Source organism: Carcharhinus amblyrhynchos, chromosome 1 (assembly GCF_965287045.1).
Source record: "Carcharhinus amblyrhynchos chromosome 1, sCarAmb.v2.hapA, whole genome shotgun sequence".
Classification (NCBI taxonomy): domain Eukaryota; kingdom Metazoa; phylum Chordata; class Chondrichthyes; order Carcharhiniformes; family Carcharhinidae; genus Carcharhinus; species Carcharhinus amblyrhynchos.
In genome coordinates, this window is record NC_137324.1 from 85,847,785 (window position 1) to 85,875,361 (window position 27,577).

Below are 27,577 nucleotides of genomic sequence, written 5' to 3' on the forward strand. Positions count from 1 at the left end.
TAAGAGCATTTTAATGCAGTAGTTGGATTGTTGAAATTAATATAGACACTTTAGTGTTAAGCTTTATTAGTTACAGGAATTTCAGTCAATAAAATTTCCTACAATAAATTCCAAAGCATAGACAACAAATTTAAAAAAAACATAAAACTATCACTTTTCCATTTGTAGGGAAGAGAAATTGGTTCATAAATATTTGGTTTGTAAAGTAAGAAATTTATAACATAATATTTTACAAAAAGTTTCTTTTTAAATTTACTAGCTAATTTAGCTTGAATTTCATTATTGTGAACATTCTGTACCAATAACAGGTTCTCACAGGAAAGATGAAAAATTTGCAACTACAAAGGAATTATTTCAGTGTAATCACCGGGACAAAGTTACATGCATTAAAGATGATATCCATACATTCAAATATTGAAAATTTGCCATAAATCAACATCAGATCTTTTTAGGAAGATAATGTGAAACACTTTGCTGAACACATTTCAGAATACACCTGGAATGTTCAATGCCCAGTTTATATTACACATTTTATTCTGCAAAGACCCCCAGCACAAATTTAGTTCATACTCTAGTAATATTTACTTCAGAATATTATCATAATCCAACTCTAAATTCATACTATCCAAACCTCATTCTGATAAACTATCTATTGGGTATTCTGCTTGACTGGCAAATAGACGTTCAAGTACAGTGCAACAATGCATCCAATGTCAGTTTACCAGTGCTTAATTCTACATATAGCACTTCAGGCTGCACACAGTCTTTGATCTGTAACCCAGAGAATTGGATAGTCCCTATTCAGTCCCTATCAGGCAGATAACAGTACCTGAGGACACTCAAGTAGACTCGAGTTTGGGTACAGATATCAAAATAGAAGATCATGAACATCCAACAAGTGCATAACAAGATCTTTGACGACATCTTCCCTTCCTCGTGTTGACAAACTAAAATTTTGATTTGATCATCAATACCTAATTAAATCAGTCTTTTTTAAAAAGCCAATACTAACATTTTAGCTGTTTAATATATTAAGTAACTATTCCAGTCAAGTAATTTAACTGAAATCCTTTAAAACTGAATTTCAGTTTTGTTTCAGTTTACAAGATAAAATCTCATATGAAAGGGGTCTTACAAAAATACAGAGGCTTTTGGAATATATCTGGGATTGACAGCAACTAACACGGATACCACTTGCTCGGAATATTTATTCATCTTTCATTGAGGATTTATTGTTTCCAGCTCATTTCAATTTGCAGTGGGAGCCAATCGGCTTATAAAAGAAATACAGTTAAGACACATGTTTCGCAAAATTCCAGGGCAGGCAGGTTTCATAACGAAGTGCTGTAATAGCATTTTCAGCTCCGAAAAGAGATTTCTGCATATGAAAACACAATTGAGTTAGTAACATCTTAGAAAGGAGTCAGGATTATTCAAGTTCTCTAATTAGCAACAAAATTCAATTACTAACAAAGAATCATAGAATCCTACAGTACAGAAGGAGGCCATTCAGCCCACTGAGTCTGCAATGACCACAATCCAGACTCTATCCCCATATATTTATCCTGTTTGTCCGCCTGACACTAAGGGGCAATTTAGCATGGCCAATCCGCTTAAGCCGCACATCTTTGGACTGTGGGAGGAAACCGGAGCACCTGGAGGAAACCCACACAGATACAGAGAGAATGTGCAAACTTCTCACAGACAGTGACACAAGCCAAGAATTGGACCTGGGTCACTGGCGCTGCGAGGCAGCTGTGCCAACCACTGTGCCACCATGCCACCCCTACACAGGGTTAGAAAAATGTCAGATAATAGCTTTCTTCTAACTTTAACTGTTACTCCTCTGCTAGAATATTTGTTTAATTCTCATAGCAAATAAAAAAACATATTGGATAGGATTTTCCATGCCTCCCCCACCAAGTGTTTCACAGTGACAGAGGCAGCCCACGATTTGCTGATGTGGGATTTTCTGGTCTCATCGCTGTCAGAGTCTCCTATCATATGCTTCCCCTACCATTGCTGGGGAACCCATGGCAGGGTTTCAGCATCAGCAGGACTGGAACATCCAATTGGCAGCAATAAACATCAGGAGACAATAAACATCAGTGAGAGGAAATAAGGCGATAGAAACCTTTTATTCAATCACGTTACAGAAAAGTAAAACAAGTTTTCTATTTTAAAGCAACTAATGACAGAACAGGAGTGGCAAGGCACTAACTATCTAATAAATATTAAATAACAAAACTCATATTAATCCTCAATTATGAAATGGATGCAACACTCAAATTTCAAATATTAGCCTTAAACAAATAATCATTGCTCATGGAGATAATAAAAAATTACAGAAATAAAGAGACTTATCTATGCTTCATGTCCACAATGGCTGACAATGAGTACCTCAACCACTTTCACTTTCCAGTCCTTGGTCCACCGGATTTCTGTTATACTACTTTTACAAGCAGTTAGTTCTAGATATTGTCCTCCCTCTACATTAAAAAAAACTACCCCTTCTCATCCTTCCACCATTACCTTAAATATTGCACTCAATGCAATACTGTCCTTCCCACCTACTTTTTCTAGCACTCTCAATTTTATATACACCAATTCATTCTTGTTTTGGCCTCCTCTGTTCTAAAGGACACAACCCCAGCCTATTCTTGGACCCAAAAATCTCCAGTCCTTTCAAAATTTGCCAAAATCTCATCTGTACCCTCCCTAGTGTGATCATCCCTTTCTTGTAATGCAGTGACCAGAACTGTACACACTACGCTAGCTGTAGCCTAATTAATGTTTTAGACAGTCTAATATAACCTGCTTTCACATTCTATGCCTCAGCTAATAAATGAAAAGTATCTTGTATGCCTTAACACCTTACCTACCTGTCCCAATGCCTTTAGGTGTGGGGACCTGTGGATATGTAGTATTAGAAACAAAACAAAGGTGCAGGAGTAGGCCATTCGACCCTTTGAGCCTGCACCACCATTCAGTATGACCATAGCTGATCACGCACTCAGTATCCAACTCTCACTTTCACTCCATACCCCTTGATCCCTTTAGTCAAAGGGCCATGTCCAGCTCCTTCTTGAACATATCTAACAAACTTTTGATTTGATTTATTGTCACATGTATTGGGATACAGTAAAAAGTATTGTTTCTTGTGCACTATACAAAGCATACCCTCCATAGAGAAGGAAAGGGGAGGGTGCAGAATTATAGTGTTGCCGTCTTAGCTAGGGTGTAGAGAAGGAGCATTGTTAGAGAGTTTAAGAGTTAAAATGAAGTTTTGGAAGCATAAAATGAGAGTAGACGATAGAATTAGAAGGTATGCTGGGCCAGCTTGCAAGAAGTCGCCTCGCTCTGGCACCATCTTGAAAAACCGGCCCCAACAGCTTTCTGCACCCGGGAATTCTACAGGTTCGCAATTCTGAGTGAAGTTCTTCTTCTCCTCAGTCCTGAATGACTTGCCCCTTATTCTTACACTGTGACCCCCAGTTCTGCACTTCCCCACTTCCCAAACATTGGGAGTATTCTTCCAATATTTAGCCTGTCCAGTCCCATCAGGATTTTATATATTTCTATAACATCCCCTCTCATTCTTCTAAATTCCAGTGAGTACAAGCCCAGTTGATCCAGAATTCATTCATATGTCAGTCCTGTCATTCCAGGAATTAGTCTGGTGAACCTTCACTGGACTCCCTCAATAGCAAGAATGTCCTTCCTTTGGACTAGAGACCAAAACTGTACACAGTACTCAAGGTGTGGCCTCACCAAGGCTCTATATAACTGCAGCAAGACATCTCTATGAAGACCAGCATGCCATTAGCTTTCCTTACCGTCTGCTATACCTGCACGGCAGCCTTCAGTGACTGTTCTACCATGATGCCCAGGTCTGATTAGGTGCAATGACCCAAACAGGTGCCGGACAGTGGCTACTAGGGGAATATCACAGTAACTTCATTGCAGTGTTAACATCAGCCTTACTTGTGACTAGTAAATAAACTTTAACTTTCAAATTGTGTTTCCCCTTTTCCTAAACGGCCATCATTCAGATAATAATCTTCCTGTTTTTTGCCACCAAAGCGGATGCCTCATACTTATCCATATTATATTACATTTGTCCATTCAGCCTGTCCAAGTCACCCTGCAGCCTCTTAGCATCTCTTCACAACACACACTGCCACCCAGCTTAACACTGTTTGTAAATTTGGAGATATTGCATTCAATTCCTTCACCCAAACCATTAATGTATATTGTGAATAGCTGAGGTCCCAGCAGTGACCCTGTGGTACCCCACTGGTCACTACCTGCCACTCTGAAAAGGATCCTTTTATTCCCACACTCTGCTTCTGTTTGCCAACCAGTTCTCCATCCACGTCAATATATAAACCCAGTACCATGAGCTTTAATTTTGCTCACTCTACTCTATTGGTCACATTCTCAAAAAAATTCCAGAACATTTGCCGATTTTTCTTTAGTGAATCCATGCTGACTTGGACTAGTCCTGTCACCGCTTTCCAAATGTTCAGTTATTAAATCCTTAATAATCAACTCCAGCATTTTCCCCACCATCAAATATCAGACTGACTATTTTTAACTCTGTTTTCTCTTCCCTCTTTTTTTAAAAAGTGGGGGTCACATTAGCTACCCTCCAATCCATTGGAACTCTTCCTGAGTCTATAGAATGCTGGAAAATAATCACCATGTGTCCACTATTTCTTGGACCACTTCCTTAAGTATTCTGGGGTGCAGGGTGTCAGGTCCTGGGGATTTTTCAAGTTTTAATCCCAGCAATTTCCCCAGTACAATTTCCTGACCAATATGAATTTCCTTCCCTTTACCTCCTGGTTTTCTGGAACGTTATTTGTGTGCTCCTTAGTGAAGGCAGATCTAAAGTATTTGTTCAGCCGGTCTACCATCTCTTATTGCCCATTATGAATTCACCGATTCCAACTACACTACGGGACCTACATTTGTCTTCACCAGTCTTTTTCTCTTCACATAACTATAGAAGATTTTGCAGTCAGTTATTATGCTGTCTGCAAGCTTACTCTCTCATTCCTTTGGTGTACAAGTCCCAACCAACTGCGTGATTGTCACATTCTGATGTAATGATTCACCTGAATTTCCCACCTGAGAATCCTGCCCTTCTAAATCCAGGAAAGAATGTTGACAAAAATCATCACTGTCAGGTGAGTTCAGTTAGTAGCACTCTTACGTCTGAATCACTTTTACTATTTGCTATTTTTCTGTCCACCTGACCTGTCTATATATTCCTACAGTCTACACCGTCCTTCCTCATTATTAACTACATGGCCATAAATCATCTCTAAAAACTTTTTAATCATTCCCTCAATAGTTAACCATTGATACGTATCATGAAAAGCAAGCATCTAGTACTGATTTCTATAGAAAACCAGTCAACAGCAATATTGTTATTTCTATAAAGCTGGAGTTTCTAACCATGTTGGAGTTGGCACTTTTGGATTAGGATAAGGAAGCAGTTATACAGTGAATTTTTAACCATTTGGGGCATGTTTTGTATACATGCAAATAACTATTTCTGCTATTGGACCAAAACAAACACCTGCACTGGGAAAAAAAAATCACAATTTTTATGTTTAAATATTTTACAGTCCACCAAGATTGATTTCAGTTTAGATTTAATACCTGTAAGACCTTTAGCCAACAAATCTGTAAAACTGAAAATACTTACCGGCAGTAGGGATTTCTGTGAGAGGAGTAACGGAGTGCAAGAAATCGGTAGTAGATGAAAGGCTGCAGCAAGCTTCCATTCCCACTTTTAAAGTGAAAGAATACAAAATTATTACACAGTACTTCATCCCTCTCAATTACTTGCTTCCAAACTATTAAACATATGTGCAAATAGTTAAGATTGTTTAAACATCAAATGTACTTTTAATTTAATTTTCATTTGTGGAGCCAAAGGTTCATGGGTCTACTGAAGATATACTACCTTAAAAGCATAAAGACTGTAGCTGGCATCAGAAAAATTTCATTGCAGGCAATAAACTTCAAAATGTTCTGCTGATTGGCTGAAATTTTATCCAAAATGGATCTCAGAAAAGTCAAACTGGCTGGGCCCAGGATCTGAAAGGAAAGAAAGACGGCAATGAAAAAATACTGACTGCCCTTCCAGCTGAATGTTGGCTGTAACTGGAAACTTGAATACTGATTTATGCAACATGAAATAACTGTCCCAACTCTACTCAAAAGTTACGAAAACTGCAAGGCTGCTGACAGTCAGATCTCTGAGGGTAATTTCTCTTAAAATCCAATAATCAACCCTTATAATTTTGGGACAAAGGCCAAAAACTGTGGATACTGGAAATCTGAAGTATAAACAGAAAATGCTCGGAATAGTCAGCAGGTCTGGCAGTAATTGAAGAGACAGAAACAAAGTGAATATTTCAGGTGAGATGAAAGATAATTGATCTGAAATGTTCAGTTTACTATCTCCTCGGGTGCTGCACCACGTGAGAATTTCCAGCTTTCTCTGTTTTAGTTATAAATTTGGGTCTTCTTTTGATATCTCTTGCAAGCAGTGGCATCAGTCAGTCCCATAAAAAAGATAATTTCAAATAAAGGGCAAATTTATTCATAACCCCACATATTTACCCAGCCAATCCCTCTGACAGTAAGTTTAAAGTTTATTTACCAGTGCCACAAGTAAGCTTACATTAACACTAACTACAATGAAGTTACTGTGAAAATCCCCTCGTCACCAAACTCCAGCACCTGTTCAGGTACACCAAGGGTGAATTTAATATGGTCAATGCACCTAACAAGCATGTCTTTCAGACTATGGGAGGAAACCAGAGTACCTGGAGGAAACCCACTCAAACAGGGAGAACGTGCAAATTCCACACAGTGACCTGAGCCCAGAACTGAACCCTAGTCTTTGGTGTTGCAGCCATGCTAACACCATGCCACAGAGCCACCCCAAGTGAATGATCACTGCACTAGCACTATGGGCAGTATAAGAACAGTTAGCAGTACATTTAACACGTGAACTGAGTCACAAATGCAAAATAAAACAAACTTGTTTAGTTCAGTACAATGCTTACAGGAGAAATAATGCTGCATAATACATGTTTCATATTATGGACATCCAAATGTGAACCTGGATCTTTGCACTGTGGAAGTGATATTACCCATATTTTTACCTCTATCAAAATCAGCTGGAAAGGTAATTTAATAATATATTTTGCACATACTACACAACAGTTTGCTTACTATTCTATTCAACAGTTAGCACCAAAATTCTATAGTATAGTAAAGAAACCATGTTTCATCCTTGGTTAGTAGATTCTGTAACATGAGTCTCCTATAAACAAATGTAAGCCTGCCACATATTATGGCTGGTGGCAAACGATTCACGAAATGATATTATGGATCACATCCACATTCACTTTCATCTCTGATAAAAGTGCCATAGTAATTTTAAACGTAGTGTTTCAACTTTGTCAATTTAAGATTAAAAAGACATGTTATGTTTCAATAAAGTGATAAACTTTGACCACTAACACACAGGACAGGACATCATTCAAAAACACCAATACTTACATCAAATATTTTCTTTGTGTAGTTCGTCGCATGCAGCAGAGAAAACAGGAAAACTGGAAAAATACTCACTAAAGTAGATAATTAAGGAAGATACCATTCACTATAGTAATAAAACTACAAAGTAAAATATATTATCGGACTTGAGTTAGAAATTACCATGAATCTGGAAATACTGTAGTCAGGGACTTCATTATGAAGCTGAATTGAGTTGCACTTTATAGTACTTCTTACCTCCTCAGCAACCCCAAAGCATTTTAAAGCTAAAGAATTACTTCAGAAACACAGTTATATTGATGAATACAGCAACCCATTTTCCACACAAGATTGAAAACTAATTAAATGAATGAATGATTGGCAATACGTTTTTCATATTGTTGATTTGAGCTAGTATGAAGTCTGCAGGATTTCTCAATATGCACCAATAGAAACTGAAAGTTCGACAAGTGCATTCTGATAATCAGGACGAGGGGTGAGGGGGCCTTACCAGAATTTGGCAAAATGTCAGTTCTAATGAAGCTCTCCAACACCACTCACCAGTATTCTCTCCAGATTTTTGAGCCTCTTAGTCTGGAAAATAAAGTGGACATGGTTTATGCTGTCATGCTAGCGAGGCAGGGCCTCAAAGCTGGCAAGACCGACTGCACTGAGATTAAGACACCATCTTTAAAGGGTGCCCTGATCACTACATCTAAACATCTTAACTACATTAAGATGCAGCCAACATTTAAAGGATACTTGTAACAGGATAAGAGTTGACAAAAATCAATGAGAAAAGGAGATAGTGACAGCTGTCCTCTAACAGAGCCTGACTCAAAAAAGCACGACTCAACTGAAAGTGAGGTAAGCGTTGGTGTAATCGAAGTGCACTGGTAAGGGCATTTGCCAACAGGGCACGTTGGTAAAAGTTGGCAGCCTCATATAACCTGTAAAAACAAAGGATCAGATTTTAATAAATATATTTCACATCATTTTTTGAAAAATTCAATTTTTTTTACTTCATTTTCCAATTCTTGGAGGCAGTATCACTTATACAAGCAATCAATACACAGTACAGATCTATGGATTGAGTGTTAATTATTGTATGTCTTCATTGGATTCTGAACCTGCCAAAAACCTCCAGGGCCCGATGGCATTTATCCTAGGCTGCTCAGGGAGACAAGAGATGAAATTGCTGGGCCTCTGACAGCAACGTAGCCGAATTTTGGGTGTTTTCTTGTATACATAGTGGGTACTTTACAAGTTAACTATTTAATACAGTTTGTTGGTTTATAACCGTGTCCGTACTTTGTTCTTCTCACAAGACATCTGGGTAAAACTTTGACTAAGAAGCTGGTTGAAGTATCTGAATTGGACAGATACAATGCCTGCTACCTTCAAAGGTTTATGCACATGTATACCCAGATCCCTCTGCTCCTGTAAGCTCATAAGAACATAAGAAATAGGAGGAGTAGGCTATCTAGCCCCTCGAACCTGCCCTGCCATTCAGTAAGGTCATGGCTGACCTGATAGTGGTTCAGTTCCACTTACCCGCCTGCTCCCCACAACTCTTAATTCCCTTCTTGGTCAAAACTCTATCTACCTGTGACTTAAATACATTTAACGAGGTAGCCTCCATTGCTTCAATGGGCAGAGAATTCCAAAGATTCACTACTCTGTGGGAGAAGAAGTTCCTCCTCATCTGTTTTAAATTGACTCCTCCTTATTTTGAGGCTGTGCCCCCTAGTTTTTGTTTCCTTTCTAAGTGGAAATAATCTCTCTGCTTCTACCCTGTCTAGCCCCTTCATTATCTTATATGTCTCTATAAGATGTCCCCTCAGCCTTCTAAACTCCAATGAGTACAGGCCCAATCTACTCAATCTCTCCTCATAAGCTAACCCACTCATCTCTGGAATCAACCTGGTGAACCTTCTCTGCACCCCCTCCAAAGCCAATATACCCTTTTGCAAATTAGGGGAGCAAAATTGCACACAGTACTCTAATTGCGGCCTCACCAGTACCTTGTACAATTGTACAATTGCAGCAAGACCTCCCAGCTTTTATACTCCATCCCCCTCGCGATAAAGGCCAACATTCCATTTGCCTTCTTGATCACCTGCTGCACCTGCAAACAGAGTTTTTGTGATTCATGCACAAGGACCCCCAGGTCCCTCTGCACAGTAATATGTTGTAATTTTTCACCATTTAAATAATTGTCCTCTTAAGAACATTACCCCTTATTTTCTATTGTCTTGTTCTTTCTACTAAAAAGCATCACCTCACATTTCTCCATATTGAACTTCACCTGCCACTCCATCTCCATAAAGTTCTACACCTCTTCACAGTATTTACAAGTTTTGTGTTATTCACAAACTTTGAAATTGTTCCCTGCATACCAAGATCTAGATGTATATATATATCTGATATATATCAGGAAAAACAAAGATCCCAATACTGACCACAGGGAAGAAAAATAAACAAACCTTCCTCAGCCCAAAAAATATCCACTGACCATTATTTTCTTATTATTACACTGCCAGTATTGTATCCATATTGCTATTATCCGTTTTACTCCATGAGCTATGAATCTTCCAACAAAGAACAACATAGCACAGGAAACAGGCCCTTCAGCCCTACAAGCCCACACCATCCATTTTAACACTCAGTTGAGTGCCTCATTCCAATCCTGTCCCTCTGGCTCATCTTTATGAAGGTGATTCTCACTGGCCGTTTCTTCCTTGCCTCTGGTCTGGGTTGTCTCCCGTCTTGAGACTTCGCTCCCAAGATATCCGGAATGTCTGTTTTATTCCCCTGTGGCCTCGTGCTTTTTTCCACCTGCCCTTAGCCTTCTGCCAATGGGGTCTTGGGATGCGGGTCTCAGCACCCAATGGTCTAGCTGATGACCTGTTGGCAAAACACCTGAGCCTGCCCCGGGCGCCTGGAGTCTGCCCCATTTAGGCTGCGGACAATAGGCCCTTGCATATCAAATAAGAACAATGATCACTTGATGGTTATTAATCCACCTGGACCCAGCCAGGCCCCAGCAGCCTGAGTTCTGTATATTTGAACTTTGGCCAGGTCCGATTTTCTGCTGGCTATGTGTTGGATCTGATTGTAGATTAATTTAGAGTGCCCAATTCTTTAATTTCAAACATCCAATTTTATTTTGGGCACAGTGCCACACAGGACCGGTAAAAAGAGTAATCATTTAAAGCATGTAGTATACTGGGCTTTATTATTAAGGGGATAGAGTACAAAAGCAAGGTGGTTATGCTGAACTTGTACAAGACTTCAGCTGGAGCAGTGCACATAGTTTTGGGTGGCACAGTATCGGAAGGATGTGAATGCATTGGAGAGAATGCAGAAGAGGTTTACAAGAATGGTTCCAGGGATGAGAAACTTTGATTATGAGGGTAGATTGCAGAGGTTGGGAATGTTCTCCCAGAAGGAGACTAGGAAGATATTTGATAGAGGTATTAAAACAAATGAGGGGGCTGCTCAGCATACATAGGGAGAAACTGTTTCCACTTGTAACCGGATCATGAATGAGAACGCACAGCATTAAAGCGATTTGCAGAAGAAACAAATATAATGTGAGAAATAACATTTTCACAAAAGAAGTGCTTCAGATCAGGAATGTATAATCTGGAAGTGAGGTGGAGGCAGACTCAATCGAGGCATTCAAGAAGGCATTCCATCATTATTTGAATAGTAAACAAGAGTATAGAGGAAAACCTGAGGAATGGCACAAAAATCAACGTTCATTTGGAGAGCCGGTGTAAACATAAGAAGCTGAATGGCCTCCTTCTGCGGCGTAACAATTCTGATCTATCAAAAACACCACAATTCCAAAATATACTAATATAAAATGCATCAACATACAAACTTAATGACACATCATAGTATTTCTATTTTTTAAAGAAGCCTCCTGTGTTAATACGGGTCCAAAATGTAACAACACTTACCCCATGAAAGGAAAGATAAAGAGAATGGAACAGTACACTGTGAAGAGCCGAGAAAGCCACATGGCAGCTTCCAGTTTGTTCGCCATCATGAATTGCTGAAACACAGATTCATAAACTAATTATGGACTATCTTCAATAAAATACTCAGTGCCAAAAGCTTACTGATGAATGTTTACACAACAATCGTTTCCTTCTGAAAAGGATCCTTGCATTAGGTGAGATATGTCTAATCAGGTCAAGAGAAGCTACAGGCAATGTTAGAGAAGTCTGCACTTCTGCCAAGATCACAAATGTCGATTTACTTCAAGTACTAGACATTCACCTGCAAATTATTTATAGATCAATAGGAGTATTGAGTAAACTTGTAACTTAAAAGTTCCTAGAAATTAGCAGTGGTTTTCTTCATAATGTATAATCAAACATTGCAAACCCAAAACGTAAAATAAATTGAACAAGTCCAACAGCATCTGTAACAGCAACAAATGGTTTATATTTCATTAGAACTGGTCCATACAATAATCCACTGGCTCCCAACTGCTAAGCTTGCAAATGTGCTGTGGCCTGCTGGGAGGTTTTAAACAGTGTTGCCACAGGAGCCCAAGAAAGAAAAAGCCTGGGTTTGGGAACTGGGAACTGGGAACTGGGAGCATGCTTTTGGATGAAAGAAGCTGAGGGCTTTGCAATAGTTGTTTCGAGAACTACTCATTCTCGATTTTCTCTCTCCTGCTCTTTTATGTAACTTGTTGTCCAACGTTGATCTCTTACTTATAACTGGAAGGAAGTGGATTTCTGCATAGTATGGCTGACAGATAACTGGAACTGAGTCCCTACAGAATTCCAGATTTTCACTGTTCTTTGTGCAAGGAATGCACTTGGCATCACCCCAGATGGCTTTAAGATTATTCCCCCTACCCTCAGCAGCTGGTGTAGCTTTGAGGATATGTTGACAGCTGTCCCTGCCAATGACTGTAGAGCTGTGCGGCTTCAGCTTTTGCCATGTTTGCGTTGGACACAATTGGGATTTTCTACCATTCCAATTCTAACATACAAAAAGATTAAAATAAGATAAACCCAAGAACGGTTAAATTCCGGTAGAATGTAGTTTATTTATGAGAAATGCAGCATTTTCATTGCCTACTATATATATTGAGACCCTGGTCTGGTAGTACTTAACTCTTCTGTTCATTGTGTCTGCACCAGCCATAAAGCACCTATTTATTCTAGTCCTTCTTTCCAGTACTTGGATCATAGACGTTTTGCTATGATATTTCAAATGCTCATGTAAATACTTTCCTAAATGATTTGAGGGTTCCCGCTTCTACTAGGGGTTCCAGATTCCCACCCCCACTGGGTGAAAACATTTTTCCTCTATTGACTCCACTAAGGGGAAAGGTTCCTTCCTATCTACCTGATGTCTCTCATAATTTTGTGCACCGTGATCAGATACCCCCTCAGCCTTCTCTGCTCCAAGGAAAACAACTCCTGCAAACCAGCCTCTCTTCGTTGCTTAAATGCTCAAGCCCAGGCCAAATCCTGGTGAATCTCTTTTGCACATGATCACAATCACATCCTTCCTATAGCTGGCTACCAGAACTGCAGTACTCAAACTGTGGCCTGGCCTAACAAGTGTTTTGTACCCTATTTATGTCTGGATGATGTCAAGTTTTAGTGTTTCTGGAGCTGCACTCTTCCAGGCAGGAGCAGAGTATTCCATCACACTGCTGCCTTGTGTTTTGTAGATGGTGGAGACACTTTGGGGAGTCAGGAGACGATTTATTCATTGTAGAATTCCCAGCCTCTGACATCCTCTCATAGTACTATATTTATACGGCTGGTCCAGTTCAAATTCTGCTCAATGTTTATCCCCAGGATGTTGATCTGATGAAATTTCAAATTTTCTAAAAGCTTCCTTTGAGTTTGGTTATAATTGCAAAGTATCCTTTAAACAGAAATTCCAACAGTAGAATGGAACTGACTAAAATGGCTCTACAGAGAGCCAGCATAGACTATGAACTAAATGGTCATTTCCTGTACCATAATCATTCCAGTAATGATTTGTCCTGTGCTATATATTAGGATTGCTAATGACCTTTAATGACATTATTTTGAGTACAATAACTTATTTTGTTTAATGTACTTATTTGAAGTTTAATAAAACCTCACTTCCAGTTGTAATCTTAAGTGTTTCACAAAAGTATCAGAAGGAAGGTAAATGTGACAAGCTGAAAAAGATAAAAAAAAGGACGCATGCCTATAAATGGGAAGGTAAATAGTCTAATAATACCAAATGCTAAGGAATACTTTGTAAGCATTACAGATCAAGTACAGAGGCATTGCATAGTATTTATGAAACAAACTCATGCTGGTGTTTATATTCACATGAGCCTCTTATCATCCTTCTTTATTCAACTCCATCAACGTATCCTTATATTTATTTTTCTTGAATGTGTTAATCTAGCCTTCCTCTAAATACAACTATGCCAGTTGCCTCAACTGCATCTGTGCAAGTTCCACTTTCTATTCAATCCAAATTCCTATTGGATTGATTAGTTACAATGTTAAATTTAAGGTCAATAGTTCTGGTCCTGATACAAGTGGAAACAATTTTTCAATATTTAGAAGATCATAGGCTTTCATAATTTTAAACTCCTTTTATGTCACCCTGAAGCCCTCTACCTTCTAGCGGAAGGAGTCCCAACCACTTCAATTGTTCCTGACAGGTAATAGTTCACAGTTCTATCATCTGAATGAATATTTCTGCACCTGTCTCCATATATTTTTATCATTTGAGGACCAGGACTGTTCACAGTAGTGTGTGTGGTATAACCAGGTTCTAAACAAGTTTAACTTAACTTTCCTGCTTTTAATTCTGCCCATGTAGATATGAACCACAGTGCGTTTTTGCTATTTTAATAGCCTTATTAATCAGCACTGTTACTTTTTTTGATTTGAGCACCTAGATGCCTATCCTTTTTAGAAACATTTCCCAATGAATATGTAGCCTCCTTATTTTGCCTAATAAAATGTATCTCACAATTATCTATATTGAATTATATTTGCCAATCACACACCCATTCTGCAAGTTTATTAATGTATTTCTTTATTTTGTCACTGTTCCCCATATTAACTGCATCCACCATCTGCAAATTTTTAAATTTCCTGATTCCCAAGTCTAAATCTTACGCAAATAGTGAAGTCGTCCCAGCTCTAATGCTTCTAGAGCACTACTACCCATCTTTTACCAGTCTGAGAAACAAAGTGAATGATACATAATTGTTCAAACAACCACCCACAATTAGAAAGGACAAAAATAATTGAATGAACCAAAAAAATGTCCAAAGGGGAAATGGATATCAGTAAAATGCCAGTGGATGATTTCAATTTCAGAGCACAGAACAATTCCGTGAAGAGATTGTTTTGTGAAACTACAAAAGACTCAACTTATTCTTAACAAGCAGTATATATTTCCTACAGAAAACAGACAGCCAACTGTGATCATAACCCAGTTACAGATCCCCTCTTGCTCAGAATTTTAAGGATGCAGTTATAGTATATAGTAAGTAGTCCCAGAACACTAGGTTAAAGTCCAACAGGTTTATTTGGTAGCACTAGCTTTTGGAACACTGCCCCTTCATCAGGTGAGTGCCTGAAAGAGGCACTCCTTCATCAGGAGGCACTCAGATGATGAAGGGGCAGCACTCCAAATGTTTAGCTACCAAATAAACCTGTTGGTCTTTAACCTGCTGTTGTGAGACTACTTATTGTGCCTACCCCAGTCCAATGTTGACAACTTCATATCACGGTTATAATACATGTGGACGCCAGTGTGTGATTTGGATTCTCAATAATTCAATCAGGTCGATAAAGGTCCTTCATTCAGATAAATCTTCAGTGCTCTGAAAGCTGACTGGTTTCCAGACATGTTCCCAACTGTGTGCCAAGGTGGGTACTTGGAATTATGTAAGGTAGATCACCTCTAGTCTGTTCACAATTGAGTTTGAGGATTCTTCATTTTCTAACCATAAGGGTATTATGAACAAACTGCAACTAGGAAAGTATTACAGTAAATGCAGATCTTATAAGAACCACATATCCTATGGAGATTTTTTGTGTAATGTGCATTAAAGATGCCTGTGGCATTGTACACAGGTAGTTCAGACTGTATTGGTTTAAATTGATTAATCTGCATATGGGTTAGGAACATTATGAGATTACACAGTCATTAGACTTTTGGGTGAGGAATTAGATATAATTAGTAATGAACTGAACAAATGAAGTGCTTGAATAAATGAATTAGTTAAATAAATGTTGACTTGTAGCAATGTAATAAGCTAAAAGAGAAGCAGAAATCAAATCTCCAAAGCAATGAATTGCTGAAGTTTTTTCCTATCAATAAGTAAATTTAAATATGGGTTTAACGTGATGGGAATTAGAAAAGAGAATCAGATAGGGAATAGAGTGAAATCAATTCAATAAAATCAGACTTATTGCCTTACTGTTTCACTGAAATTCTGAGAGTTGACTTTTTGGCTGGAGTGGGAATTTAGGTGAAATACTTATTAAATGTAGTGACATATGCTGTTGCCTTATCTCACGCAAATTTTAGCAACAAGTAAGCTCAGATTCATAAATTGAGAGAAATTAAAGAAAATAGGTTGAAATACGTCAAATAAATTGGGGCAATGAAGGAAGTTATGGATAGACTTGCAGAAGAAATTTGATGATGAACTAATAATTAAATAAACTCAGGAGGAATGGTTGAGGACTCTGGGTCTGTACTCATTGGAGTTTAGAAGGATGAGGGGGGATCTTATTGAAAATTACAAGATACTGCGAGGCCTGGATAGAATGGATGTGGAGGATGTTTCCACCAGTAGGAAAAACTAGAACCAGAGGGCACAACCTCAGGCTAAAGGGATGATCCTTTAAAACAGAGGTGAAGAGAAATTTCTTCAGCTAGAGCCAGGGGAATTAATGGTTATGGGGAGAAAGTGGGAAAGTGGAACTGATCCACTTCAGATCAGCCATGATCTTATTGAATGGCAGGGCAGGCTCAAAGGCCTAATCCTGCTCCTATTTCTTATGTTCTTATATTCTTAGAGTGGTGAATCTGTGGAACTAGAACTCTTTGCTGCAGAAGGCTGTCGAGGCCAGGTCATTGAATGTCTTTAAGACAGAGATGGATAGGTTCTTGATTAATAAGGGGATCAAGGATTATGGGGAAAAGCAGGAGGATGGGGATGAGAAAAATATTAGCCACGAATGAATGGCAGAGCAGACTCAATGGGTCGAGTGACCTAATTCTACTCCTATGTCTTATGGTCTAGGTGAAGAAAAACAGTAGACTCTGGGATAGGACAGGAATGAGGAAGACTAGAAACACTGTTACTTATAACCTCATTTTGGATAACCACATCAATATTGTGATCTGACGAAAATTTGGGTCACAGGTGACAACATCTTGCCCCGTAATGAAAACACTCCACCTGGCTATATTTCTTGCCACATGTGCCACCCAAATCACTATAGTGACAATATAACACTCATCGTCAAACCGCATCTTGATCTCTTACGCCGCCATCTGATGTTTTCTCATCAATTGATTCCTTTATAATCCTTGTGACTGGAATGAGCCACCAGAGAAAGTAGTAGAGGCAGGTACAATTGTCTTTTAAAAAAGATTTAGACAGTTACATGGGCATAGAGCTTAATGGTAAAAGTTGGATGGCATGAACAAGTTGGGCTGAAGGGCCTGTTTCCATGATGTAAAGCTCTATAACTATGACTAGAATTTCCTCCCTATGCACCAGAGCCTCTCTTTCTTGAAAAACCTCTTTAAAACCCATCTCAAAATCCGCCTCTCATTCAGACTTTTTAGTTACTATTCCGACTATCTCTTCCTTTGGCTCAACATTTATTTTTATTTTGCCTTAGTGAAGTGCCTTCGGATATTTTCTTACTGCATACATATAAACTGCATTTGTTGCTCTGCCACCCAGTGAAATTGGAAAGGGGTTGCACACAGATGCTGGCTTTTGAAGCTATATTAAGAATTATAGCCCTGAGCTTTGATCTTACATGATAGAACTTTTAACATTAAAATCCAATCATTGCCTGATTTACAGCCATGACAGATATCACAGGTAAAATTACATTGTTTAAATGAGGTTTTTCTTTGGAAACTCCTGTCAGGTTTTATCAATATATTTTCAAATTAAATGTTACGACCTATGCAGCATTTTCGATATCAAATAAACAAAAGGTGATGGAAACTAAACTGGGTAAAAGTAATAGCCAACAACACAATAATGGATTCTTTGGGGAAAGTCTCTCCCCTTTGGGAAGCTTTGATTATGCAACTTAAAGCATCATGAGCAACAGGGTCCCCTAACATGCTGTACTGCACCCAAATTTAAACAACCTGGAATATTATGGGCTGCAAGTGGGAGGAAGGTGAAACTAATTAATAATGGGAGTATCACTGTTGTGGCTTTAAAGCAATCAGAAACCACGCTGTCTCCCTCTCTCCCCGACAATGTCAGGTAAGCATCAGCTTTTCTAATTTATGTACAAAGAAAATGTGACAACATAGTAACCAAATACATTCTTCAAATGTATATACTGCTGACAAGACAAGCATTTATTGCCCATCCAAATTAATCTATTGGAGATGGTGCATTTGGAGGCTTTGCATGGCAATTTTTCAGATAACATGAAAATAAACTATCACTTTATTAAATCCTGAAGAGTTTAAATTTCATCTTAAGAACATAAGAAATAGGAGCAGGAGTAGGCCAGCTAGCCCTTCGATCCTGCCCCGCCATTCAATAAGATCATGGCTGATCTGAAGTGGCTCAGTTCCACTTTCCCGCTTTCTCCCCATAACCCTTAATTCCCTTGTCTGTCAAAAACCTATCTACCCGTGTCTTAAATATATTTAGCGAGGTAGCCACCACTTCAACGGGCAGAGAATTCCAGAGATTCACCACCCTTTGAGTGAAGAAGTTCCTCCTCAATTCCGTTCTAAACTGCCCCCCCCCCCCTAATCTTGAGGCTGTGCCCTCTAGTCCTGCTGTCCTTTCTGAGTGGGAAGAATCTCTCTACCTCTACCCTATCCATCCCTTTCATTATCTTATACGTCTCTATAAGATCCCCCCTCATCCTTCTAAACTCCAACGAGTACGGATCCAGTCTATTTAGTCTCTCTTCATAGTCTAACCCCCTCATCTCCGGTATCAGCCTAGTGAACCTCCTCTGCACTCCCTCCAAGGCCAAAATATCCTTGCGCAAGTGCGGCGACCAAAACTGCACACAGTACTCCAGCTGCAGCCTCACCAGTGCCCTGTACAGTTGCAGCAAGACCTCCCTGCTTTTATATTCTATCCCTCTCGCTATAAAGGCCAGCATCTTATGGTTCAAGACTGCAGTACAGCAGACACTGAAGGCTTTTTAAAAATTCCTTCTTGGGCTGTGAGTATTGTTGCCAAGGTCAGCATTTAACGCTCATCCCTAATTGCTTTTGAGAGGGTGTCTTTGAGCCATTGTTTTGAACCACTACTGCACAAGTGGTGTAGGTAGGTCTACAGTGCTGTCAAAAAGGAAGTTCCATATTTTTGACCAGCAACAGTAACGGAATGGCGATACGATTCCAAGTAATGACGGCGTGCAACAAGACGGAAACTTGCAGGAGATGGCATTTTCATACCTGTGTTGCTGCTTGCTCTCCTTCATTTTCAGTTTAGGGAAAAAGCAGTTAAATAATTGTTTTGAACTACACCAGGTTAATTGCATAATAAACATGTGAGATTAAAGACAAATTTCTGCAAGTGAAAAAACATATATCCGTTAAACCTTCTTCAGAAATAAACTCAAGGTGAGGGATGATAATGCTGCGGGATTGAATTCTTCCCATTTCATTTACTGCCAGCTGCGGTAATGGAGAATAAGATAATCTACCTCAACATTTGTTTGAGTAACAAAATTTAGCCCCGACTTTATATTACACCATGTTTGTTCTATTTCCATAACCAGCCAACCTGTGACCTCTTTAAATCATCTTGCTAATGAATGCTCAATTAGAGATATTTCAGTGTTGTAGGCTCATGAGTACCAGAAACTGGAGAAAGAATGCTCAAGCCTTTTGTGGATGAGAAGGCCAACAGGCAGAGAAACCTTTCATCCCTCAATCTGGTCGGATTTAGAGAGGAGTGGAAGTATTATTTTCAAGGTAGTGACTTGCTTCTCTTCCAACACTTAGTTAAAACTGACTTAAGAGCTCTGCAAGTAGCCAAGTTGGATGTGTGATTTAGAAGTATATGTGGGCGGGGGGCTGGGGGGGGAAGAAAGAGAAAGAGAATGTTGTTACGCAGTGTAGTATTAAGACAACCACTCATGTTAGATCGCTAGAGGAAACATATGGGGTATCTATGAGGGGAAGTGGATCCCTGGACAGGATTATGAAAAAAGGGAGGGGTAAAAGGATGTGGAAGTAGCTGAAGCTGTGAAATTTAGGGACTTAAAAATTAAACAATCAGCAGAGGAAGTAAAACTTAAAAACTCTAATAGATTCTGTGATGATAACCAGGCAACAGTGGAAAATAAAAACTGAACACACTTCCAAACTCATGGGCCAGAAACATACAGGGAAAATTGACCAAAGATCCAATCCAAGAGTAGGATTTTCAATGGATTCCCTTAAATATTTCCAACAACCTACTAAATAGCTTGGTCACGTCTATTTTTGATTAAAGTAGTAAGGGCGCCAATAATCCCATTAAAAAGACAAGCTGCAAATGAAAGAAAACAATGACTATATTATCAGTTCCTTCAACAGTGACATTTAAATATTGGTACTATGGGCTTCTAGTAACCTAGGAACTTCAAAACATACATTGCAATAACATACATGCACTGAATGTGGTTTGATGTCTCTGCCATGCAACAACATGCAGAGTAGGAACACCTATACAGGCAATATATGTTAAAAACTAAAATTTGTCTATTCCAAAAACCCAGTTCAACTGAGCACTGTGCGGAGACAAAATAGGAGACGTGGTGGGGCAGGAACACAATTAACTTTTAAGAATGTCAATCATCTTTTCTTTCTGTAAAGCTCAAATGGATACCTCTGGGGAGTATAAAATATAAAGTTAGCTAGATTCTGCAGCTCAATCTTCAGGAAACAGATAAAACTGTAAAATTAAGAAATAATGTATAATTTATTAGAACTAGAGATTTCCAAAAAAATGCTTCTCGGACCTGGGTGTTTATGCAATGCCCAAATTTAGTGCCCATCCTCAATTGTCCTGGCTTTATACAACTGACTTACTAGGCATTTCAGAGAGTAGATATCAATTTGAACTCGTAAAACATAAACAAGACCGGGTAAAGATATTCTTCCCTAAACAGCAACTTGTCTTTACATAGTATATTTGACATCATAAAATGTTCTGTATTTTAAGACATTATAAACAAAAATTTGACACTGAGCCACAATAGAAAATATTAGGTCAGATGACCAAAAACTTGGTTAGAACTAAATTTTAAGCATCACCTTAAAAAAGGAAGGCAAAGGTAGCGAGGCAAAGGGATGTAGGAAGGGAATTTCAGAGCTTAGGACCTAAGCAGCTAAAGGCACACCAGCAATGGTGGAGTGCTAAAAACCAAGGATCTTTAAGAAACAAAATTAAAGATCAGATATCTTGGAGGGTTTTAAGGCTGGAGAGCAATATAAAGGTAGGAAGGGACCAGGCCTTGGAGGAATTGGAAAACAATGACCGGAATTTTAAAACTGAGATGTTGTTTAACCAGCGGCCAATGTTAAGTCAGTGGTTTTGGGTGAAGGCATTTGTCGGAGTTGGGACACAGATGGAGTTTTAGATCATCGAGTTTATGGAGGGTAGAGTACAAGGAGCTGGTCTGAACTGCATTGGAAAAGTCAAAACTGGAATTAACAAAGGCATGAATGAGAACTTCATAAGATCTGATGCAAGGGTGAAGACCAGCAATATCACAAAGGTGTACACAGGCAATCTTCTTGATGGTTAGTGTTATGAAGCAGAGATGGATCTCTCTCTGAGAACTAACACCTAACCACTCAAAGAAATGCCTCACCTCAATCTGTAAAAGTGATTATGAAGTGTTACAATCTGCTCTTCAGCAATTTTAGTGGTTAAATCAAAATAACTACCTGGCACACTCTGTAAAGTCAAGTAACAATTTAAGTAACAGTGAACAAGTTAACTAAACTATTAACAAACTGAATAAAACGTGATTCCAATGGAATACTGTTCATAGATAAATACAATTCCCACTTATTAACAAAAAAAAAGAATTTTAGTCACTGTCTAAATTACGAGGTTTGGAGTCTTCCAGAATATTCTGGGCTTTCTCTGCTGATTCTTCAGTCTGGAACTTCTGTCTCCTTTGATACCTTCACTATTGAGATGAGGCTTTGTCTTAAGACATAGATGAGGCTGTTGCTTTCTCTGCTTATTTTCCCACAGCCCTCTTTGTTTATACCTGTGATGGCGTATCGACATCCCCTACAATAGGATTGGTCCCAAGTTGCCAAAACCATCACATTCAAATCTAATAGGTTGCTGGTATCCAAGTTCCTGATTTAAACTGCTTCGAAAAGTTTAAAATCTTGTTTGTTGTCTTGGCAACATTGCTGCTTGGCTCTTCGATACAAATGTATCAGTCTGGGATCTCATTTCACCTACATCTTTTTAAACTCTCTAAACGTAAAAAAAGCGCCACCTTTTAAAGAGACCATGCAGTGCTTTCACATCTTAGCATTTTACAATTTTTTATAATTTTACAAACACCAAATTCTAACATTATACTTCTTAATCTACAATTACTCTACTCAACTTCACAATAGGTAGCTATGTGGTTGAAAATTGATCTCATTGTCAAATCTGACACCGAGATTGCAAATAATCAATTTCAGCCTTATGCAGTTGCTAGGTAGAGGGATGGAATTGCTGGCAAAGAGCAGAATTTATGGCTGGGACAGAAGACAATGGCTTTAGTCTTCTTGATACTTAATTGGAGGAAACTAACTATGCAGAAATGGGAAGAGAAACTGCTGATGGCAATTTTCCGGTCACAATTATAAACAAAAATGGAACTAGGATCAAGAAGGGTGAGAGATAACTTGCCTTTGTCACATAGGATGACATTTGCAATTGTGATTGTGACAATTTTGTGTGGAAGACTCAGAAACTTATACATCACATTCCTATTACAAAACCACCAATGCCAGTGTCTCAATTGTATAAGCAGATCTTCCTGTAATCTCATCTTCCTATGCACTATGTTAGGTTGAAGAGTATTTACAATTGCAGAACCTTGTTTGAAATGTAAAACGATTGATGCCCAGTGGTAAAGTAGTAGAATTGTTCACAATTCAAGAACGAAAGCTGCTTTTTGTTTTGTACCTTAGTGGGTGACAAACATGAATTACTAAAAAGATAGGCACAAATTTAGAAGGCAACAATACGTTCAAGCACTTTGGAGAGAAAAGGAAGGCTGAAGACAGGGTGGTAGTTTGCAAGGACAGGGCGCTAATGGTTTTTTTTGAAGAGCGAAATAACACGGCAGATTTGAAAGGGAAGGGAATTGAGCCAGAGGAGAAGGCATTAGTGAAAAAGTTACTTTTTTACTACAATCTGACAGCTGCTCTACTGTACTTTTATTGATCCTGGTGTTTCAATATCCAAATTTTGTTTTAAAACTGAAGTTAAATTCTCAAATTTAAGAACAGGGCAAGAAAAGATTTAAACTTATGTTTTGGGATCAGTAATCCAAGTCACTGAATGCAAGTCCAGAACCAGTACTACTACTTTAGCATATTCTGAACATGATGTGTGAAAAGTCAAATGGTCTGCATTTGTCCTTAAAGACAAATCTCAACAGATAGCAGTGCAGTTTGCTCAAAAAGAACTACAGGAGACACAAGATCAAAAGAGTAGACAAATTAACGGTTGTGACAGTAATTGATCATGAACTACGACAAAGTATTCTGCTATACTCACCAAGATACCACCCGGAGGGCCATTTCTAGTTGCATCTGCCATATCTGAATAATGCTGAAAGAAAAACAAAATTTTAATTAAATAAAACAAATTTTTAAAAATGCATTCACTGACCATTCATCTAATTATAATCTATGGGGTGATGCCAGCACCAAATTCCTACACAACTGTTACAGCTCTTCTGCTTCAACGAAAAGCTTCATGTAAATGGTCCTTTGAAATGGATAGTTTACGTATGAATTTCAGGGAAATTTGTAAATATCAAAATGATAGTTTGGTGTTAAAATTAAATTGTAATTTTAAATTAGGCATTCACTGTACATATTACAGTGCCAGTATCACCTCAATTGTATAAGCTGATTCTCCTATAATCCCTTCTCCCCATACATTATATAACAACATAAGAAATAGGAGCAGGAGTAGGCCATCTAGCCCTTCGAGCCTGCCCCGCCATTCAATAAGATCATGGCTGATCTGTCGTGGCTCAGTTCCACTTTCCCGCCCTCTCCCCATAACCCTTAATCCCCTCTCTTATCAAGAACCCATCAACCCGCTTCTTAAAAATATTTAGCGAGGCAGCCTCCACCACTTCAACGGGCAGAGAATTCCAGAGATTCACCACCCTTTGAGGGAAGAAGTTCCTCCTCAACTCCGTTCTAAACCGCCTCCCCTTTATCTTGAGGCTGTGCCCCCTAGTCCTACTGTCCTTTCTGAGTGGGAAGAGTCTCTCCACCTCTATCCTATCCATCCCATTCATCATCTTATACGTCTCAATGAGATCTCCCCTCATTCTTCTAAACTCTAACGAGTACAAGCCTAGTTTATTCAGCCTCTCCTCATAGCTCAACCCCCTCAACTCCGCTATCAGCCTAGTAAACCTCCTCTGCACTCCCTCCAAGGCCAAAATATCCTTGCGCAGGTGGGGCGCCCAAAACTGCACACAGTACTCCAGCTGTGGCCTCACCAATGCCCTGTACAGCTGCAGCAAGACCTCCCTACTTTTATATTCAATCCCCCTCGCTATGAAGGCCAGCATCCCATTCGCCTTCCTGACCACCTGCTGCACCTGCAAGCTGGGTTTTTGCGACTCATGCACAAGGACCCCGAGGTCCCTCTGCACCGTCGCCTGCTGCAGTTTTTCGCCACGTAAGTAATAGTCCTTCCTACCATTCTTCCTACCAAAGTGGACCACCTCACACTTGCCAACATTAAATTCCATTTGCCATTTCCTGGCCCATTCGCCCAGCCTATCTAGATCCTTCTGCAGACTCTCCACACCCTCCGCACAATTTGCCTTTCCCCCAATCTTGGTGTCATCAGCAAATTTCGACACCCTACACTCGGTTCCCTCCTCCAAATCATCTATATAAATGGTAAATAGCTACATGTTGGGTTGAAGAGTACCTTCGTGGAACCTTGTTTGAAATATAGGATTGATGCCCAGCAGTAATGAAGCAGCAGCGAATGCAATTCAAGAATGAAAGATGCTTGTCGGATAGAGGGATTAGAGGAGTAAATATATCAGATTACAGGCACAAGGCCTAGTTGGTTTGCTGTCGGTGCACACTTGGAGGTCTAAATGGCCTCCTTCTGCACTGTGGCGTTTTTATGATTTTTGTTTTGTTCCTTCATGGTTGACAAACAGATTACAAGATGACAACTGAATATTCCAAACAAATTACAGCATGACAACTATCCCATTTCCAATCTCCTGGTTGGGGGGAGCAGGTGACAGGTGGAAGTGCAGATGGGTACATCTAATTCCTTCTCCTCTCTCCCATCCCCAGACTGATTCCCAAATTTTCACCTCATCAAGTCACACTAAGACGTTAAAATGAGGTTAGGCTGGGTTCCAGTTTGGGCAGCCCGTCCAGGTGGGGCAGACTTGTCAATCGCTGAGTTTTAACATTTCCAGACCTTACTGGCAGAAATCTCTGGGGCTGTAATTACTTTCCTCCCCTCCACACAGACAATCAAACAGCCGAGGCCTGTAGCCCGGTGTCTCGGGCTGTAACGTGCCAGCCCGGGGGTTAGTTCCACCCTCCCGGTAAGCGGTGAGGCCTGGCTCACTGCCGCACCCTGTCCCCAGTCTGAAGATGGCGCTGCCCCGACACTCCTCCCTCCCCCCCTGCCAGCAGCTCCTCTCCATCGCCGCAACTGGATAATGTTCCCAGCGGCACTCCCCCGGTCCCCTGCCCGGTCTTCCCACCTGGTCAACCGCACACTCGGTGAGGATAGGGGACGGACCCGCTGCCGGCGCTGTCAGGGACTCTCACTCCCAACCTCAACTCCGGCTCCGCTTCAACTGGAAACAATCCGAACGCCGCTCAATCGCTTCCGGCGCTGCTGTGCGCAGCCGCAGTGGTTTCCTCGGAGGAGGTTGCTGATGTTGCGCAGAGTTGAGTCACAGCACGTGGGGCAGCAAGTTCGGAGAGTCACAACATAGAGAAGGAGATAGTGTCTTGTCTGCGGTGGAAAGTCTCACAACACCGGGGTAAAGTCCAACAGGTTTATTTGGTAGCAAACGCCAGTAGCTTGCGGGCCTCTCCCCCTTCTCTAGGTGAGTTCTGGTCACAAACAGGGCATATAAAGACACATACTTAGTTTACAAAATACTGTTTAGAATGTGAGTCTTTACAGCTTCAGATTTTTTAGCTGTAAAATCTTAAAAGGTGCGGACCGTGTGAGTGGAGAGAGCATTAAGCATAAGTCATGACTTGCCTCGACTTGTAACATTTCACTTACTGTCCTGTCTGGAGACAATACACATCTCTTTAAGCTGTGTTTAATGTTATTTCCACTCACATTGCACCTTTAAGGCTTGATTACCTGTAAAGACTCACATTCTTATCAGTATTCTGTAAACTGAAGGTGTGTCTTTATATGCCCTGTGAACAGAACTCCCCACTCACCTAACGAAGGGGTAGAGCCCCAAAAGCTAGTGGCATTTGCTACCAAATAAACCTGTTGGATTTTAACCTGGTGTTGTGAGACTTCTTACTGTGCGTATAGGAGGAGGCCAGTGGACCTATAGAGCCGGTACTGATAACAATCCCACCCAGGCATTTCCAACATATTAGAATCAAAGAATTCTACAGTGCAGAGGGAGGCAATTCAGCCCGTCAAATCTGCACCGAACACAATCCCAGATAGGCCTTATTCCTGTAATCCCATGCATTTACCCCAGCTAGTCCCCCTAATTCCTGTGGAAATTACTACAGGAGTGGAATTCATTATCACAGGAAGTAGTTGATGTCAAAGCATTGAATGTATTCAAGAGGCGGCTAGATATAGCACTTGGGGCAAATGGGTTCAAAGGTTGTGGGGGAAAAGCAGCATTAGATTATCGAGTTGGATGATCAGCCATGATTGTAATGAATGGCAGAGCAGGCTCAAAGGGCCAAATGGCCTCCTGCTCCTATCTTCTATGTTTCTATTTAACGTTAAATGGCAATTTAGCACGGCCAATCCACCTGACCTGCACATCTTTGGACTGTGGGAGGAAACCCATCCAGACACAGTGAGAACGTACAAACTACACACAGTTACCTGAAGTCAGAATTGAACCCGGTTCCCTGACGTTGTGAGGCAGCAGTCATTGTGCCACTTACAAGATCCTCGTTTTAAGAAGTATGGTATTTGAAGTGGGATACAAATGAATGTTGTAAGGTTATTCTGCCTGTGCAACCTCTGCTGAGTCTTTAAAAGAGCAATCTTGTTGGAAACACTTCCCCCATATTTCTACAATATTAATCCATTTTCAATTTGAAGGTCACCGTTGAATTTGTATCTACTATCCAAACATTGCAGAAACATTTTTTTTCTTATGTCACCACCAGCTCCTTTACCAATTAGCTTAAATCTGGTTGTCAACCATTCAGCCATCAGAAATTCATAGAATCCTGACAGAGCAGGAGGTCATTCAGCCCATCAAGACTGCACCAACCACAGACAGTGCAGAGGGACCTCAGGGTCCTTGTGCATGAGTCGCAAAAACCCAGCTTGCAG

At 39.9% G+C, this 27,577-nt stretch overlaps 1 protein-coding gene across 1 annotated transcript; it reads right to left on the reverse strand.

Moving 5' to 3' along the window:
• Positions 1-227: 227 nt before the first annotated feature.
• On the reverse strand, positions 228-25,894 carry tmem33 (transmembrane protein 33). Its single transcript, XM_080188175.1, has 8 exons — positions 25,779-25,894; positions 23,570-23,623; positions 11,529-11,623; positions 8,323-8,510; positions 7,588-7,655; positions 5,978-6,111; positions 5,717-5,800; positions 228-1,378 (listed from the first exon to the last, which is right to left on the reverse strand). The coding sequence occupies exons 2-8, from the start codon at positions 23,609-23,611 to the stop codon at positions 1,249-1,251; spliced, it is 741 nt and encodes a 246-aa protein (XP_080044301.1). The 5' UTR covers positions 23,612-23,623; positions 25,779-25,894; the 3' UTR covers positions 228-1,248.
• Positions 25,895-27,577: the final 1,683 nt, after the last annotated feature.